The 20,339-nt window shown below is 35.1% G+C and overlaps 2 protein-coding genes and 1 non-coding gene across 4 annotated transcripts; 2 read left to right on the top strand and 1 right to left on the bottom strand.

Annotated features, from left to right (window-relative positions):
- Nucleotides 1-1,782: 1,782 nt before the first annotated feature.
- LOC132057563 (uncharacterized) lies at nt 1,783-5,069 on the top strand. The gene is made up of 2 exons (XM_059450198.1): nt 1,783-2,682; nt 4,737-5,069. The coding sequence occupies exons 1-2, from the start codon at nt 1,783-1,785 to the stop codon at nt 5,067-5,069; spliced, it is 1,233 nt and encodes a 410-aa protein (XP_059306181.1).
- A 4,319-nt stretch (nt 5,070-9,388) lies between these two features.
- On the bottom strand, nt 9,389-14,077 carry LOC132056040 (CBBY-like protein). 2 transcript variants are annotated; one of them, XM_059448081.1, is made up of 8 exons: nt 13,685-14,072; nt 12,992-13,062; nt 12,723-12,881; nt 11,876-11,942; nt 11,261-11,356; nt 10,861-10,907; nt 10,596-10,676; nt 9,389-9,633 (listed from the first exon to the last, which is right to left on the bottom strand). In XM_059448081.1, the coding sequence occupies exons 1-8, from the start codon at nt 13,991-13,993 to the stop codon at nt 9,510-9,512; spliced, it is 954 nt and encodes a 317-aa protein (XP_059304064.1). In that variant the 5' UTR covers nt 13,994-14,072; the 3' UTR covers nt 9,389-9,509. The 2 variants fall into 2 exon arrangements, with proteins under 2 accessions (XP_059304064.1, XP_059304065.1); XM_059448082.1 differs by lacking the exon at nt 11,261-11,356 and having other exon boundaries at nt 13,685-14,077.
- A 2,189-nt stretch (nt 14,078-16,266) lies between these two features.
- Nucleotides 16,267-16,338, top strand: TRNAQ-CUG (transfer RNA glutamine (anticodon CUG)). Its single transcript has one exon. It is a non-coding gene; the product is annotated as a tRNA-Gln (tRNA).
- Nucleotides 16,339-20,339: the final 4,001 nt, after the last annotated feature.

Raw genomic sequence — 20,339 nt, 5'->3', positions numbered from 1 at the left:
GATTAGAGCAGAGCAAACGACATTTTATATGACTGAAAATTAATATAAATTGTTTGGCCAAGTTTAAGAAACTTAAAGGGAAAATGGTTGTTTTAGTCCCTGAGTTATTGCCTAATTGTGATTTTAGTTCTTGTGTTAATGTACTAAGCACATTTAACCTTTAATTAAATAAAGTGTGTAGTTTTAATCCTTAAACCTAATTTGAACTTAACACCGATGACTTTGACTAACAGAGGAAATTTTCGACACAGTACTATCCCAAGTCTTGCGTCATTTCTTTAAGTGGAGATGGATGTATATATTTCCGGTTGGAGAGCAACTTGGTCTAATTTCAAATGCAAAAGTACATCAGATGTGACCGTACACGTTGTTATGAGAATTCCTTAGTTTTAATTTTAAATTAATAAAAGGAGAGAGAAACAAAGTCAGACAGAAATAGCAAAACCATTGTCCATATGCATACATGTAATTATACTACATTCAAGTGCACAGGTTTCTTGCTTTCCTATTTATTAATTTTCGCTATCTTCTACAAATACACCAATTAATTTTACTGAAAAGTGAGAAATATGAAATCAAACTTGAGCTTCTCCGTAATTGACCAAACAATTTAGTAAAAGTGCTTATCTTGAAATCGAAACACTTATTTTGAAGAGTATTTCTCATTTAATTGCGCTCTAATTTCAATCTTATTTTCAAACTAAAGTTGTATTCATCTGTTCCTTTGCATCCAATTTACCCCATTTGTCTCTCTAGTGATTTACTTTTCCTCTTATTCTCTATAATTTTGATGTATTTTCTGATTTTTTCAATATAAAGGCAACCTAATGTACTAAGCTCTCGCTATGCGCGGAATTCGGGGAAGGGCCGGACCACGCCTAGTCTATTGTACTCAGCCTTATCCTACATTTTTGCAAGAGGCTATTTTCACGGCTCGAACTCGTGACCTCCTGATCCTAAATTTTTGCAAGAGGCTATTTTCACGGCTCGAACTCGTGACCTCCTGATCACATGGCAATAATTTTATCAGTTATGCCAAGACTCGCTCCAAATTAGTTATCATTATCAACCTTAGTGCAAGGTAAGTTTGCAACGGTAACAGCCGGAAGGTCATGAACTTGTTTATAAAACAAACTCCTGTAGAAATATAAGATAAGATTGCATAGAATAAACTCATAAGATAATTGTTGTGTGCACCAGTGTGTACATTTATCCAACTTGTCACGAATTTCCTTGACATTTAAAATCTGTTGGGATCTCGTTAGGCTAGACCAAAGTATCCTCATTTTATACTAGACCAAAGTATCCTCATTTTATAAACTCAAAAGACTACATTTGTTCAGTGTTATATAAGAAAGACAAAATATGGACCTATCCACAATTTAGCGGACCATGAATGAAAAATTTATGTTAATGTTTGATAAAATTCGTTAAGATTCGGTTATCCTAGACCAAAATTGTAGACCTATTCCAAATTGAAGAGACCATATGATTTTTTTTTTTTTTGGTAAACTGTGAAAAATATCATAACAAACAAAACAAATACAAACTAAAGAGCACCCAACTCCCAGTACCACCTTCTAGGAAGAGTGCACAAGAGAGAAAGACCTCAAACAAAAACATCAGAATCTACGTACATAGTCAGAACATTAATAGACCTTGGCTTGCCCTTGGAGATTTCAATTCAGTCTTGAAGAAAGAAGATAGGCTAGGTGGGAATCCTGTCACTTGGACAGAAGTTTCTGATTTCAGAATTGTGTTGACACATGTGGATTACTTGAAATGATGCAACAAGGTCAGAAGTATACATGGAATGATAAAGGAGATACTCAGAGAATCTACTCCAAAATTGACTGGACTTTTATTAATAATGAGTGGCTTGTCTCTATGCCTGCTTGTAGAGCTTGCTACTTACCTGAAGGGATCAATGATCATTGTCCCATAAAAATCACTTATGAAGAGGAACAAGCCTGCATCAGGAAATCTTTTCAATATTGTAATGTTTGGGCCAATCATCCATTATTCATGGAGAAGGTGAAAGTTGGATGGGAGGTTCCCATTGAAGGATGTATGATGTTTAAAGTAGTAAAGAAATTGAAGTTGCTGAAACGTGGTCTGAAGGAGTTAAATGCACAATTCTTCAGGAATATTGTAGATGAAGCAAATGATGACAGAAAGGCTTTGCACATAGCACAAAGTGTGCTACAGCAGGACCCTTTAAATGTGACTTTGCAACTGGACGAGAAAGAGAAGTACCTGAAATTCAAGCAATCCTCTTACATGGCTGAACTATTTTTGCAACAAAGGAGTAAGGCTACATGGATTAGAATTGGAGATGATAATACGAGATACTTCCACTCCGTTATCAAACACAAGAAATTGAAACGAGCCACCACACAATTGAAAGATGAACATGGGGTGTGGCAACATGAACCGGATGCTATTGCTAGGTTATTTGTTCAATACTACGAAGATATGCTTGGTAGAAAAGGGGATGAAAGGGTCAAAGTTTTTCCAGGTTTTTTAAGGAATGGGCCAAGATTATCTGTCCAACAACAAGTTGAAATCTTACAGGCCTTTACTAAAGAAGATGTCAAGAAAGCTATATTCTCGATTGACCGTAACAAAAGTCCAAGACCAGATGGCTTTGGAATTGGGTTCTTCAAAGATGCATGGAAGATTGTGTTGACACCCAATTTTGTCCCGCCTTCCCTAAATATTTATTTACATTTCTAGTATTTTTTGGCATTTTAAAAAATTAATTGTATTTTACTATAATTATTAGCCTTTATTAATATAGGCGTTTCACTACTCTATTTTTCACCAGTTGTTATTATTATTATTATTATCATCATTATTACTATTATTATTATTTTGACCGGTATTATCGTAATCCGCATTATAATCATTTCAGCATTTTTACCGTCTTATGCCCACGCATTGCATTTACCTTCGCATAATTAAATAATAACGTTTATTTATGATTGACTTACAAAATATTATTACGCGGCTATTGCGACATAATGTAATTTCTATTTTATCTGAGCGTTAATAATTACATATTGCATATTAATGCAGTCCATATTTAAGTCCTACAACTATTTGGGCTAAAGCTAATTCGTTGAAAATAGCCCGATTCATTTTACCCAATTAGCCACCAATTTTCGGATTAACCCAATAAACAGTCCAAAATTCGGACCCTACCCGTTCATCTAACAAAAGGAAACCATTAGGGTTTCCACTCTTTTCATCCGCCGCTCACCCCCCTTCTCTCTCTTCCCGCTGTTCTCTCTCTTCTCCTTCTCTTCTCTGCGTTCCTCGATGAAAACGGCAAAAGCACAGACCTCTTTCGCCTTCCCCAGACCGTGCATGGTCGATTTGGGGAAGGGAAGTTAATATTTGTAATCCCCTGTCAGTGTTCCACGATTTGCGAATTGTCGTCTTCCCTTGTTGACTGTCATCGATCTGAAACGTCCTTAATGGATTTTTGGCCATTTGTAAGTTGAAATCCGTCTTCATCAGTTTTTATTTTATTTTTCGGGTACACAATTTTAATGGCATTTGTCCACTTCTTTCTTTTTCTGACCAAGATTTGAAATACACAGGCGATTTGGGGTTGGAACGTTGAAAAAATTCCCGCCCAGACCTTTGAACTCAGAAACCCTAATCTTTCCCTATAAGTATTCTCTTTGGGAGGTCAAGAGGGATAGTTCGGGAGCCATAAAAATCCCTTCCCCCCCCTAAGAAATATAAGTTTGAGTCGCCTAGAATGCACTAAAATATCAGTCTTTTTAGCAATCTCAATCTTGTTTTAATATCGAGTCAAAAATATTAAATCGGGTTCTGTTTTTGTCCTTGATATTTGTTCGAATCCGAGAACACACAAATTCGGATTTGTTGATGTTTCGAGTTAGATCGAAAACCCCGCGCCTCACTTCGCTGTACCCGAAGAAGGTAATTCTTCATTCCCTCTTTCATTTCCGCTGCATTTCTCTGTTGCTCTGTGTTAGTTTAGTTTATTGTTCCGGGATTCAAGCATGTTAGACAAATTATTTTAGTTTTGATAGAAATGTCCGGACTGGCCTGTTTGTGCGATTAAGCGTGTTTAGGTATGTAGTCGGTTTGTTTAATAATGTGAGCTGCTTTTCGTCCAAGTTATTTCGGGTCGTTTATTTCATCATTTGTTGTCTCTGTTCGGATTTAGCTTAAGTTTTGCGCCATTAGCCTGTTTTTGTCATCAGTGGTAGCAGTTTAGATATTCAGATTTGTATTTGTTAGTTAATATAGTTTATGATGATGTGGTGGTTTGTATGCCCTGTCGGTTGAACGTTCAGTTATGATTAAGCATTATTTTTAGTCAATGCATGATTAATAGTAACCTGATTTCAGACTTGAACTGTCCATGAGCAGGCCAGCCTACAATACCTCCTATCATGTTTATTCTCGCCCAATATAATATCAGTAATGACATAGTAATCTGGACTGCTTGAATTGAGATCAGTTGAATGAACGTTTGGTTTGTTGTTGTGGTAAACATGCCTGCTTGTGGTTCAGATTTGTGTTTCGGGTCTGTTTCTATTTTAAGAAAGGCCCAACTGGTTATTTGTTGAAGTTATAAACGAGGCCTTTAAAGATCTGGTCTGGCTTGGTTAATGTCCAAAAAAAGAATATTATGATTTGAGTTGAGTTCACCACCTACGTGCCTATAAACCTTGCTAAATGGTCCGGAATTCTAGGTCTCAGAATGTCGATGGGGGTTTTTAGAGTTTGTTTTCTTTCAATGCAAAACGGGGTATCTACGAAATTCATTGGATAATCTGAGGAACTTGCACATGTTGGGGTTTTATTCTGGCTGGAATATGAAAGAAATATACCGTGTGACCCCATATGAATCTGTCTGTTCTTTTACTGGAAAGTGCCTTAAATCAATTATGTGTAATGCATGTCTGTCAGTTGTTCAAAAGGGAACTTCAAGGTCTGCTAATCCACTCATTTATATTCTGTTTATGACTCTGCGTCCTGTCATTGTCAGTGTAGTTTCTAATAAACTAGAAATTGATTTGAACTGAGATTTGCCTCAGCGGGATTGGTATCCCTTTAAGTGTACGAGTTGTTGAAACAATGAGGGGCTATTATCTTGTTGTTGGGTCTGCTGATTTATTGCTGGTACATTTGTTAGCTACTGATAACTTGAAATGGGTTCGATAGTGAAGGAACAAAAGTTCAGATCTATATGAATGCTGTGATGAGTTTATCCTTGCTTAAATTCATATATGTTTGTGCATTTGCAAGCGTGTTAGGTTTGATTATGTATATGTAGATACATATATATATATATATATATATATATATATATATATATATATATATATATATATATATATATATATATATATATATAAGCCACTTGTCTGTTGAGATTGCCCTATTATGTTAGCACGTCAAGGTTCTACCCTTGTTTATTATTTATGTGATAGCTCATTTTGTTTCGATTACTTGTTTTCTCTTTTTTTTAATATGTCTTCATATCTTCACTATACTAATCCTTTTCCTTATTTTTCTTTTGCATGACCATCGCATGTGAGTCCGAGGGACTCATTCATCCTCCGCATTCGGTGTTGGGCCAAGGCCCAACAAAATATTATTCCCCTCTGTCCAGTTCCGTTCGCAGCCTACTTTCAAAGAGAAAAAAAAATGAGTTTTGGGTTAAAGCCCAATAGTCAGACTGATTCGCAACAGTTGGGCCTTGGATAATGGGCTAGACCCATTTAATTTTCTTCCCCTCGCCTTTATTTTATGCATTTCGATTTGTTTTGTATGACTAACACGTTATCTTATTTCATTTTCTTAACTTAGACGAATTCTAGTGAAACTAGTGGTTTAGTTTAGTATAAAGGGGTAGTTAATCCAAAGGAAACTAGTAATTAATCCCATTTTCTTCTTTCATATTGAAGTTATTTATAGTATCCATGGTATTTATTTCTAGAATAATTGATGATATAAACTCATGTTTTCGAATTAAAGGAATTATATTTTATACTTATTATATTAATTTCAAAACATCATTAATGTGCAAAAAATATAAACTCAAGTATATTTTATAAGTAATCCTTCAAGTTTGAATCAATCACACATATATTTAACTAAGGGTAGTTAATAAGAAGTAATAAAAAGTAATAAAGAAAATTCACATTGGCTATTTTTATATATTCCTAAACTGAAAATTAGTTCATATTTTATCATTTGAGTTGTTTTAAATATTTATCAAAGTATTGCTTAAATCGGCATTTTTCGCCTGCTTATATACAAACTATTATGTTTTGCAAATCTCATTTTATATAGCATTATTATCTATTCTCATTTAAAGTCTTAACAACCTTTATAAATCTTATTTTAAATAGTATTTAAAGACATTTTTTGTGCAAATTATCATTTTTGTAAGTTCTGTTTTTAAACAACGTTATTACATGTTTCTTTAAAACTTTAGCAACATTTGTAAGTCATTTTTTAGCTTTAATTAATTAACCTAAGTTTGGCCGGATAACCGTAAGTTAACGGATCCTAGAGGATGCCTAACCCCTTCCCTTTAGGATAATATAGAACCCTTACCTAGAATCACACTGGTTAAGCAGACTATTAACGGAGGTTAGTTTTACCTTAAGTTAATAATTAGGTGCCCTAATTCACCTTAAAATCAATTAGGTGGCGACTCCTTAAAATCAATTAATAGGAATCACCAATATGTTGTACCTTAATTTAACCCAGTTAAAATAGGGTATAACAGATTGTAGGCTCAGATGTTACTGATGATGTTATGGAATTCTTCAGGAATGGCAAACTTTTGAAACAAATTAATAGCACAACTATTGCCTTGATTCCTAAATTTGAGGCCCCTGAACTTGCAAGTCAATACAGACCAATCTCTTGCTGCAATGTTATATATAAAAGCATTTCAAAATTGATTTGCCTTAGACTTAAAAAAGCTTTGACACATCTTGTAGTAGAGAATCAGGCTGCATTTGTGCACGAAAGATCGATGATTCATAACATCCTAATTTGTCATGATATTCTTAGGCACTACAATAGAAAAACTTCTCCTAGGTGTCTAATGAAAATTGATATAAGAAAAGCATATGACATGGTGAGTTGGGAATTTGTGGAAGAGGCTCTCATAGGATATGGGTTTCTTGTGAAGTTCACACAATTAGTTATGACTTGTGTTACTTCTCCAATGTGTTCTGTCAAGGTGAATGGTGTAAGCCATGGGTATTTTCTTTGGTAGAAGAGGCCTAAGACAAGGAGACCCAATGTCACCCCTCCTATTTGTCTTAGTAATGGAGTATTTATCAAGAACTCTCAAATGTATGTGTGAATTTCCTGATTTCAAGTTCCATCCAGGTGTAAACAACAGAAACTTACTCATTTAATTTTTCGATGATCTAATGATTTTACCGGAGAGGAGATGAAACATGTCTCAAGGGTTATGAAGCACCTTTGGGACATTTTAGCGTGTCTTTTGGACTAAATGCAAATATGGACAAATCTAACCTCTTTATTGCAGGTGTGGATGATGCTACTAAGGAGAGGTTATTGCTTAGAACTGGTTTTGCAATTGGTACTTTGCCAATTAGATATCTAGGCCTCCCTCTGTCTTCTAAGAAATGGAACAAGATGGATTGTCATTAGCTTGTAGTAAAAATCACTAGTAGGATGAGGACTGGGTATGCTACTAAACTATCCTATGTAGGTAGATTGCAAATACTTACTACTGTACTGTTTTCTATACATAATTTTTGGGGGTCTTTCTTCATTCTCCCTCAAAGTGTTGTGAAGGAAGTGGATAAAATATGTAGGGAGTATCTCTGGGTAAAACTGAGGATAAGCAGAAAATTTCTCTTGTAGCATGGGATAAGGTATGTTTTCCAAAGAAGGTTGGTGGCTTGAATGTGAAGGGTTGTAAGAACTGGAACACTGCTGCAGTTGGGAAATTACTATGGCAACTGTCTGAAAAGCAGGACTCTTTATGGGTGAAGTGGGTGCATGGTATTTATATAAAGACGGATGAAGACATTTGGGGTCACAAAGCACCAGCTGACAGCAGCTGGTATTGGAGGAAACTGAATGGGATAAAGGAAAGTATGATCAATTGGTACACTCTTCCTAAAAGGCAGTGGCGGAGCCACAACCCCAAGAAGGCTGTTCAACCGAACATCCTTCGCCGAAAAATTATACCATGTAAATATGTCAATTATTACGTATTACAGACATATATTACATATTGAACACCCTTAAGATATAGATTATATGAATTTGAACACCTTTGACAAAATTCCTAACTCCGCTACTACTGGAAGGTGTACGCCATTTTTCAACATAGCAATTTTATTCAGACCATGTTTAGCCCATACACGCTGAATGAAACCCTTAATCACTTCAAATGGGGGATGAGCACCCAGTACATAGCACGCTACAGCTGATTTCCAATACTCAATTTCGGAGCTAATATCATTAATTTCAATTTTAGTAATTGGGGATTCACCTTCCAGATCTGGAGCCACATATTCGAGTTTAAATCCAGCATTTGTGACTTTTGTGATGTCAAAATTGTCCCAAATTGAGCTTCTCTTCTCCGGAATTAGAACTTCTTCAACCTCATCAGCCCATGACTTCCTTCCACTCTCCAGAGGGGTTTTGCTCCCACTACTTGTTGGAATAGCTTTGCTCCATTGTTGTACTGCATGTTGCTGCACATTTTCCACCTCTTCCACCCTAGATTTCTCGGCTGGACTAGATACTTTTTCATTTGCTACTGTAACACTCGATTTCAATGCCGATGCGACCTGCGCGACATCCGTCTTTGATTTTGCGACTTCCTGTGCCTTGCTTTTCGCCTTCGTTGCATTTTCCAGCGCCATTAGAGCCTTCTCAGTTGGAATCCTTTCCCTCTTTCCCATGGTGGGCGCAGGTTAGTTAACTTGCGCCAAGAGAGAGAAACTCCTCAGAGAGAAACATTTATCGCTTTTGATTGAGACCATATGAATTAAAAACTCTACTTGACTTTCTAAATAATACTAGTGCTATATAAATAGATAAATGGAGTAATAACTTACCGTCTGTATAATTCGAAATATGTTACGCTGTTCATGCCAAATAGGCCATTAATTCCGACAAATGTTGATAGGATCAGCAGTTACGGCAATGTCTACACTAATGTTAATAATTTACATATTCCATGCCGGGTCGGCCTTAAAAATTGGCCAATTGAGACAAATCGATGATTAATAATAATACACTGCCCATTGTGACGAACTTATGATCAACGAGTTTATGGTTAAACTCCAATGGATGTGCTAATGTCCTGAATTATGTTTAGTAAGAAGGCATCAAGGGATAAAATGACATTAAGCTTTTATTAAAGAATCGCTGGGAGATATAATACATGAACTTTTATGTGGAGAGCAAAGCATGCCATAAACAAGGGCGTGTAGTCAATCAGACTGCCTGATGGACTAACTGACATATTGTTTCTCAACAAGACTTCCGCAAAATGCCAAGTCAAAGCGTTCCTCTGGAGGATCTCCAATGCAATCAAAAACTGCATCCGCATTTGAGAAATTCTCATCGGCTGTGTACCTGAGGTAGTATAGAAGTTTCGTAAACAATACCAAATTAACAAGAACATGCGAATATAACACAAAAAAAATCAAACGGTATTCACGACAGGCTAAATGGTCTTCAGGAATTGGTAAAAGAACTGGAGATCTAGCATAGGTGAAAGAGCAAGTTGCACAGACAAAAGATGCTAGCTACTTGTTCACAAGGAAACCACAAAGGCTGTAAAAGCATGCATCCGTCTTCTAATACACTATGTCCTTCAAAAAAATCAATAAACACTATCTGCTAATAGCAATCGTACCTTCTTATTAGTACTTAATTAGATGCTTAGCTCAGAGACTGAAATGTGTCTTAATGACAAGAAAGTATCAGCTTAGATAACCCTTGTTATCTTCCCTGCATTGATTAGGCATGTCCTTCCCTTCTATCCCCTGATCTCCTCCATTGTACTAGATTAGACTATTTAACTGATCTAGAATAAACAGAAAACAACGACAGCAAACCCTCTCTTGCATCTAACAACTAGCAAGTATATCTAGGATGGAAGAGCTAAATGTTATTTGTAAACCCTTTTCAGGCCTTACAGTAAAGTTTGGAAACTTGCCACATCCACCATGTTCACCTGAGTGCTTAGAGGTCTCTAGTCAATAATTTCATTTCATTGAAGGAAATATCCTAGGGAGAATGAGTCAGGTTTCCAATATTAAGCATTGGAAACCATTGGCTTCCTGATCATACATCTTTTTTTTTTTTCTTTTTTTTCTTTTTTTTTTTTAATTTTGAAATTTAAGGAGGCAGAAGCTTTTCTGAAAAGCTGTCTGTTTGATTTCTCAGATTATGCTTCAACAAGATGTCACAGCAAGAAAGAATTTCAGAAACCAAGTGAAAGAATTCCTGTCAACAATCGGCGAAAAAGAGAACCGAAAAATGCACCAGGGAGAGAGACAGTGGTGGTTGGTTCAAGTAACAAAGCAACTTACCCACTCTTGGTCACAATGCATTTCATTCCAGCTGCTTTGGCAGCTGCAACACCTATGCCACTATCTTCTACGACAACACAACTGCGGACCATAAAGGGCAAAGTTTAGCATTCAGAAAGAAAATGTCGATAGTAGTAAATAGTAACGGCAAGATCCTTGATATAATAAAATTATTTACTATCTGCTTCAGTTTATAATCATGCAACTTCTCAAAGGTGTCATCACGTTATTTTCGATTCCAGTACCAGTTTTCTGTGTACAGTACCTTGAAGGATCAACCCCAAGGGTGTCGGCTGCTAACAGATAAATGGCCTGCCAGGAAGAAAGTATATGGCATTAAACATTTAAAGACTTATCTCACAGGACAGTACTATAAACAACATATCTCCTCAAATTGAAGTTCTACTGCAACTTGTTGAATAGAAAGCCACCGTTCATACGTTTAAAATAGCTGTACACCAAAATTCACAGATTATCTTTGTACATCAATGGGTATTGGAGAGTAAAGAAGGCTAGTGCAACAGATTCCAAATTTCTGATATTGCAGAAGACGAGGCTCTATTACCTAATGAAGTTTCTTTGGTTCTTACTTAATATCTAAATAAAAGAATTTGTCTTCACATTCCAAATGCATTGAACAGCCATTTGATGGATAAGATATTTACCGGATCAGGCTTCTTGCGAGGAACCACATCACCTGCATATATCTGGATCTGTTCCGCTCGCTCTGGTCCCAATAAGCATGAGACTATGGCTGAAACCTAAAGAGTAGCAGATTTAATTCAACTTATGATAAAAACACATTATCTTAGGATGGTAACAACAAATAATCATGCCAGTGCTTAATTTTATTTTATTTTCTTATTTCTCTCAACAAAAGAGCAACTTCAGATTGCAAACCAGGGTTATCTTGTGCAGCAACCAATTCAATAGGAGCAAAAGGAAAATCTAACAGTACTATTCTAATATCAGATGAATTTTTTCAGGAGAAGATCTCATCTTATGATTTTTAAGTGTCAATTGCTTCTAAGATCATTTTCTAGGTCTAAAAAACTACATTGTCTATCAGAGAGGCGAATTAAGGCCAAAATCATGAAGAGGTTAAAAGGTCAAATATATGCCCTATGATTAAATCGTGGTTATTTATCAGGATAACTAGTAAGCACCATACATGGCTACAAAAATTTCTGAGCATAGCCGCAACCTTTAATAGCAGATAATTGTCAAAAGACTCGACATTGACACATAATACTAACACTTGGGAATCTGATTACTCATACCGCCTTTTCATTGGAAGTGCTGCATACTGCAACTTTCACCCCATTACCCAGAGCCTGATCAATCAACCTGCAACATTTGGTACGAAAAACTTACAATATGGAAAAGAACAATCTTAAGGAAAATATACTTTGACTCTTCAAATTTTGTCAATATACGGTAGTGAGTTTTTCATATTAACATTCTATTGAAGATCATGACTAATTTTTTATTCTTATTCTATAACAATATCAAATACAACAGATACAAGACTCTTCAACCCTGAAACCTCGGTGCCTAGATAGAACTTACTGCAGGGTTGTCATATCCTTGAATAGTTATATTAAGTGCTCGAAACAAAAAGAAAAAAAGCATGTCATCCTGGGTCATAGCATATGGAGAAGAATGTGTTCATCTCAAAGGTAAATGAAACTCATTAACCATGTACATGATTAATTCTGGATTACTGAAGCTCCAGTAGGCATTGTTACTCCCCATAGAAAGGATAAACTTTGTGATTACGGGAAAAAGCACATTAAAGCGGACCAATTTCCTCATTAGTTTCTTATGCAGTTAATAATAAGAAAACCTGGGGACAGGGAGTGGACTATTTGGACTTACTTTACTCTTAAAATAGGCCAAAAACAGTATGTCTACACTTCATTCCAACATCAATGCCTCTGGTGGAATAATTTTATATTGTTGTCTTTAAGAACCTCATACATATGGAAGTGACATATATAAAATTTGAAATGCTAAAGAAGAAATATAAAAAAATTCATTTATGTTGAAACATAAAGTAGATATACGCAATCAATATCTCTGTAAAAGAATTCACTTCCATAATGAGATAGAAAAAAAGGAGCTTACTTTTCAACACCTGGCCGAAGTGGTAGCAATTTCTTCTCAATGAGAGCCATGAATAATTCTGTCTTTCGCTTGTGAAGTCCTGCAATGAACTCCTTTCTTTCTCCTTCAGTTTTGGGTGCATTTTCTGGCCAACCTTCTTTATTAAAGTAGGCTGTCATCCTAAAGAACCCAAGTCAACCACAACAAAATTAATTCAAGTCTACACTATGAATTACTATTGCTCTCCTCACTGAAAACACTACTCATCTTTCTAGAAGAAATAACTTTACCTTTCTTTTCCACCTCCAATTTTAAGCAATTCTCCATACAAATCAACATCCCAAGTAACACCCAATTCTTTCTGTATACCATTGAAAATAATGAGTTTTACAATCAAAAGTTATCAACTTAAGAATAAAAAAGAAATTAGGGAAAAAGAAAATCATTTTTCTTAGCAATAGCAGTTCCAAACACCACTATGACCACTTGATCATTAAATTAGAAATTCCACATGCATTCAACCGTTCAATAATGTAAGCATACAACCAGTAGCGGAGCTAGTATGTAGGTTATTGGTTCGGCCGAACAGTAAGTTTGATCCAAACCTTGTATTCGTCTTACAAAATTTATTGAATATGTATAAATTATTACTCCCTCTGTCACAATTTATCTGACACAATTGGAATTTTGAAATTCAAACTTCTAAAATTTGACCATGAATACGGACTTAGAAGCTTCAATTTTTCGAAATAAAATTTATATACTTGAAAAGTAAGTAAAAAGTACTATAAATCACAATAATTAACAACTTTGGCATATAAAGAAATTCCGATCAAAGAAAACATTGGTTGACTCTTGAAATCCCAACTGTGCCACATAAGAGGGAGTAATCTAAAACCCAAACTAGAATTCTGAACATATAAGCTTCAAATCTTAGTTCCATCTCTGCATACAATAGATTGAAGGGAGTTATAAAAGTGTACCTCAGCAAAAGTGTCATTAAAAGAGATACGGTGCCCATCTTTCTCTGTATCAACAAGAACACCATCACAGTCAAATAGCAGTGCCTTTGGAAGCACGGAAGATGAAGGCGAAGCAGAACACGTCACCACTCCATTACGCCTACTCTTGTTTCGAAGAGAAGCTGATTTTATTCTCTCAATTGAAGAGCGCGATGATGATGATAACAGTGCGGTGTTGGTGTTGGGTAATGTGAGTGTTGATGGTAGAGTGGAAGCACCTTTTCTTTGTGATGAGAAAATAGTTGAGGAATACACAATTCTCAACGCCATTGGAACCGTTTCTCTTCAAGACAAGAGTTCACTAGGTACCACTCGAATTATGGGAGAGTTGGAGCTTCATTATGGTTGGAAAATAACGGTTTTCCAACCATGCGTTATCCGCCCCATGACCCCACCTTTCCAACATAAACACACAATTGAAGGTCCTGTGTCAAAATGGGCTGGTCCAGCACAACTCAACCCAGCCCTATAGGGCCAAAGAAGAACTAAATGGCCTAAGATGGGCTGACCCTTTTAATTGAAGAGCCTGCAAAATGGCAGCCCAATCCAGCCCTAAGCGGGCTGCGGGTTATCTTTCGCAAAATTCTTTAAGTTTTTTTGTCTTTCAAAATAACGTTTTCTAAATGATTTTTGATACAATTTGAACATGAAACTTTTACAATATAAAATAGAATCTTCTACCACTCATTCTTGCGCAAATCCATATCATAGAAGAAAAAATTCAAGAGAACAAATATAAATTATTATTTTTAATCACTAATTCAGATCACGTTCAAAAGAAATTAAATATAATATAAACTCTAAGACTAAAAAGTATGACTCTAGTTTCTAATTAATACTTAGTAGTAAGTACATTCCTTTTTCTCATTACTTTTTATCTTTTTGTTTAATTTACTTATATTTTTTTTAAATTAATTTATTTATTATTCTTTTCCGTCTGCCTCGAGGCACGCCACTCACCAACCCACGGGCGGGACATGTGAGTGGCTTTTTGAGCCTCACTTCTACATGGGCTAAAGAAATCTTAGCCCAACCCTACTTAAATAAAGGGTTGGGTTGGGTCGGCCTCGCGGGCCAAGCCCATATTGACAACTCTAGTCCTGAGTAGCCCCGGGTTAGTTTGGTTTTGTTTTTTCTTTGTAAAGCTCGACTAACTTAAATTCGCATGGTATGTCTTACGAATTTTCTCATCATCCCACCACTCGATGATTACTTCTATGTGTCAGACTTGTTCTGGTGAAAACAGGGAAATACATAGAAAATTGAGACAAAAATGTCAAATAAAAAATTAAAAATAAAGAAAGAGGGCTCACTAATTAAACTTGATTTGAAGAAGAGTACAAAATATAACGCGTAAGAAAGAAATTGAAACAAAAAAAGAGGGGATCCCTCTAATCAAAGTAGTAGGGAGGAAATTAGTTGAAAAGGGTCATTACGAAATGAATAGAGGTATATGACACTCTGTATATATGGCCGATTCGGAAATAACATATAGGCGATCTGTTATATTTTGCGCAAAGTAGGCCCTCAACCATCACAGGCTACATTGCGGATTGTTTTCTTTACATTGCGGAAATTAATCCATCAAATTGCACTATTTTTCTCATTTGGGGGTTTCTCATAAACCTTTTAAGAATTATGTACTTCCACAATATTTAGAAATAACATATAACATGTTTGGGAGATTAGGTCTTGCCGAACCCACATCTTTATGGGAGATTTCCACTAATACAGCGATTTGAGGCCACAACTTAAATTTTGTTCATTTATGGAAGTTTTGTAAACATAACCTGAGCGTTGCAATATCAGGACAAGGGAAATTTATTTTTGTCGGACTACCAAAACTTGTTAATATTAGATTGGTTGCAAGTTTAGCTAGATGAGCAAATTTTGTCAATATTGTTCAGAAATTTTGTCGGGCAATCAGATGAAAATCTAGCGTACGAATAATTTTTTTAAAAATGACCTGAACTTAAAAAATTTATTGGGAAACTTTTTTTGTTCCCATTAGGCACAAGTTTTAGTTGATGCATGCATAAATTGGTTTTGCCTTGAGTCAAAAGTTGAGGACATTTCAATAAGTTATAGCAATTGAAGATAGTGTGATGTGTTATATATTGAACAAGATTTTCAGGGGCGGAGCCAGTGTACGTGTTACGGGTTCGACCGAACTCAGTAACTTTGGTTCAAACTTTGTATTTGTCTTAAGAAATCTATTGAATATACTCACATTCTTATTTTAGAACCCAGTAACTTAAGAAAATCAGCATTCCGAACCCAGTAATATCAAATCCTGGCTCCGCTTTAGATTTTCACTTTTTCCGTTGTATTAATTGACTTACTTTTTATTAATTATGATCAAATTCAATTTTATTTTCCAACAATGATTTAACAACATTTTTAGTTAAAAGGTGTCAAATATTGTTTTGTGGATTACAAAAATATTTCTTTATACGGTGAAAGAAAAAGTTGAAACGGTTAAAGTACACATGCAAGTTTTGACAATACGATCTTGTTAAATCATGTAACATTTGCACAATAGTGGTTCCATGGTCTAGTGGTCAGGACATTGGACTCTGAATCCAGTAACCCGAGTTCAAATCTCGGTGGAACCTTTTCATCTGTTGATATATTTTTTCTTTCAAAAATGAGTTAAGAGCAGAAAGTTGTATGTGTCACTACTCCTCACAAGTTATAACAGACGAGATTGGTATTATTTATTTACCTATCATCATAAAAATAAAAAAAGAAAGTTAGTTACCATTTACACAGAAACTTGTTTTTTAATACATTTCAAAGTTCTCTTTCTTTATTTATTAAAGTACGGGCCAAGTCAAATTAAAACAAGTTTTTGACAGAGGGAGCATGACACGGAGGGGGTATGACATACTGGGCGTGACTTTACAAGTTTGAAACTCATTTTTTTGCGCGGAGTGCCCTTCTTTTGGGGTGGTCTTTAAATTTTGCCCCTCATATTTGAAATCTTTAAAATTTCTTTACTCCATGGGTTCAGGGTTCGAACCCACGCGCGCAACAAAATTTTTAAAAAAAAATTCGCAAGCGTAATTTAAATTTCGCTACGCGGACGGCATACTTTTGTTAAGGAATTACTGAAGTTATGGGACCGCTTCTATCGCAATGATTACTTGGCGTAAGTATCTTTGGTCCGACATAACTTGATGTTCTGGTGAAAACAGTTTGGGAAAGTATGCACCCGAGCGCATAACTTTGTGAAGGAATTATCAAAGTTATGGGACCGGCATACTTAAAAGTCCGCCCATAAGGCAAAAGTATTCAAGAAAAAGTCGGTTCTTCACATAATTTTTAACTACATACCCATCCTAATTAAAATAAACGAGAATCCAAATTTAACAATATTAACATCGCCACGATTGACAACCTCATCATGAATTGCATTTGCACCGGCATACTGATACCATTTTCCTGACAAAAGCATGTTTATTCGTCAAGAAGTAAATCTTTGATAAGACAATTGTAAGTAAGCTAGCTATAGATGGTCGTCAAGCATATCCGATGCTATCCTGATGTCGAAACTTTAGGTCCTCCACGTGATACACACAGCAAGCTTCCACAAGAATGATGAATATTTTGAACTACTTTACGGGATAGCGGTAACAAAACATGCTATGACTTATCGCTCAAATATTTATTTACGTTAGGACCGGCATACTTTGATAATTCCTTCACAAAGTTATGCGGTGTGCATACTTTTAATGGGCAAACTTTTATGCCGGATCATAACTTTGTGAAAATTATCAAAGTTATAAAAAATCCGCCCCACAAGGCATAAGTATCTTTGGTCCGGCATAACTTTAGTAATTCCTTCACAAGTGTATGCCGTTGGCGGATAGCGAAATTTAAAGCGCCTTGCGAATTTTTTTTTAAAATTTTAACGTGGGTTTGAGCACCGGAACCTATGGGTGTTAGAAATTGAAATTTAAACATTTCAAATATGAGGGGCAAAATTTAAAGACCACCCTCTAATCAAATTGCCCTTTGAAACTTCGGTATGGGCCAAGTGTAAGAAGCTTAAGCATTTTTTTGTGCGGATTGCCCTTCAAAGGCCTTTGGTCTTTAATTTTTGTCCCTGAAATTGGTGATCTTTAATTTTTTCCTTCGCCTAATACCCCAAGATTCTGGGTTTGAATCTCAGCTCAGTAAAAAAAAAAAAAAAAAAAATCGCAAGACAGAGGTTTGTAGCAAAGTTAGATCTATTCGGGCAAAAGTTAGGCCTTAAGGCAAATTTTTGGTCAAAATTAGGCCTTAAGGCCTAACTTTTGCCAAAAATTAGGCCTATTCGGGCAAAAGTTAGGCCATAAGGCAGAGATTTGTAAAATTTCAACTAAGTAAAAAAAAAAAAAAATGCCTTAAGGCATAGTTTTGCCTTATGCCTGAATTAAGGCAGAATTTTGCCTTTTGGTGAAGGCAAAATCTACCTTCCGATTTTTTTAAATTTTTTTTGAAATTTTGCCTTGCGAATCCAAACTCTACCTTGTAATTTTTTTTAAAAAAAAATTTGACTGAACGGGGGTTCGAACCCGAAATCAAAATTTTTTTAGCGAAGGACAAAAATTAAAGAACAGGGGCTATGAAGGCCAATCGTGCAAATGACCAAGCTTAAACGGGTTCTTACAAAATTTGTCATTTTCCGTAAAGCTTTCTTCCATTTGTTTTCTTTACTGTACATGAAATTGGGAACTTCTGCAAAATGTTTTAAAGGCGAGGCGTAAGGCGGGGCGTTTTACCTCAGTGAGGCGTAAGCCCATGAGGTTTTAATTTTTAGTATTTTATAAAATGATATAATTATAATAAATACTTTTAAATAGGTGAAATAGCGTAAAAAATTGAAGAAAACTATAAATAAGTGATATATATATATATATATATATATATAAAATAGATTGTTCTATATATATATATGCTCCACCCTCACAAAAAAACTAATTAGAACAATCTATTATACGCTACTTACAAGTACAAGTGACTGCTCGTTACTTTTTTGAAATAGTAGAAGACAAGATAAATAATTGGAAAAGAATATATATTAGGCATTCTAGCAATAAAAAAAGGTCTTGACTTTTAAATTTAATGCTTCAGTTCCTTTTTAAAACATTTGAGTAATTACATGTTGACTTTTGAGAATTTGGGCATTATATTATGGACTTATTTAACAAATTTCGTTTTAGTTTGAAGAAGTTTTAGGAACTTACGCCCAACAAAAAAAAAATTCGCCCCAAACGCCGAGTGTACCCCGAATTGCCGGGCGTACGCCTTTGGGGACTTTAACCCATCGCCCGGGCATTTTTGGTACGAGGGCTCGCCCCGAAAACTCCTTTTAAAACACTGCTGCTAAGTAAATGAGTTGACTCTCGTTTCAGCAAAAAGTTTCATTAAAAAAAAAATCTAATTGTATTTGTATATTTAACCGGTCTTGTCTCTTTTTTCTCTTAATAATTTCCAATTTGAATGTTCTCTCTGAAAATCTCAACTGTATCATAACTTAAGCTTACAATCAATACAATGCAAGGTAATTAGTTGAACACCCTTTATCGAAAAATTATACGTTGTATATAAAAAATTATTTTAAGTATATAGAATAAAAAAATACTTTTTATACATATATATTATATTTTCAACACTTAATTCCTGACATCACGCTGCTACACTAGTTACTATTTTTCAAATCTGATGAAAATATCTCTAGGTGGCTAAGAGTAGAGTACCAAAGAGACCTATCAAAAAAGTATAATATGAAGGAAGTTATGACTCAGAAATTTGTACATTATTCCTCATCGATCATAAGCTAACATTAGAAACGTTTCACCTAATGGTGTTGTATCTATCTGGTTAATGCTTCTTTGTGAATCAGATAGGATCAATCAGGCAAAATATAAAGAAGAGAAGCAGAGTAAATTCCGATAGCAATAGCCAAAAAGCATTGAATCGTAGTGGTTACCCAATTACGTACTGTTGTGATTTACGTGGTCCTCCTTCTGAAGCAAAAATCTGAAGCTGGCATTTGCATAGCTAGCCACCCCATTAATTGGTTACATATTGACTTTTTTGGTGCATTAAACTTTTATAATGGACGTGTATGAATCCAAGTTTCAATTGCACACTTCTCTATATCACTAAAATTAGTTTTTTTTCCTTCGCAAATTAAAAACTTTACCAGAAACCGAGACAAAGAGTATTCAATTAAAACACAATCATCTTTTTTTTTTTTTTCCGCTTAGGTGTGATTATATTATATTTATATAGCAGGCATATGTTAATCTTAGAGTGATGACAAAAATTGATCAAATGAAGAATCAATATTCTCATTTCTCAGCTATCACATTCAGAAAAACTGCCTTATATATTGTAGTATAATAGACAAATTAATTAGCAAACGTTTAAACTTTATGCACTGACGGTGTAATTTTTTTTTATATATATATAATCAAGTCAGTTATAACTCATAAGTTAATAACAAGTAAATTTTTGGAATAAGCATCCATTGGTAACCTAATAAAAAAAACTAATCTATAATAACTGTTATGAAATTATGGATGTCCATTTCACAAATATAATGCTCCTTCCACCATGTTAATGG

The sequence above is a fragment of the Lycium ferocissimum genome, chromosome 5, assembly GCF_029784015.1.
Source record: "Lycium ferocissimum isolate CSIRO_LF1 chromosome 5, AGI_CSIRO_Lferr_CH_V1, whole genome shotgun sequence".
Classification (NCBI taxonomy): Eukaryota; Viridiplantae; Streptophyta; class Magnoliopsida; order Solanales; family Solanaceae; genus Lycium; species Lycium ferocissimum.
The sequence above is the reverse complement of the archived record's forward strand: the minus strand, read 5'-3'. Positions and strand labels throughout refer to the sequence as shown.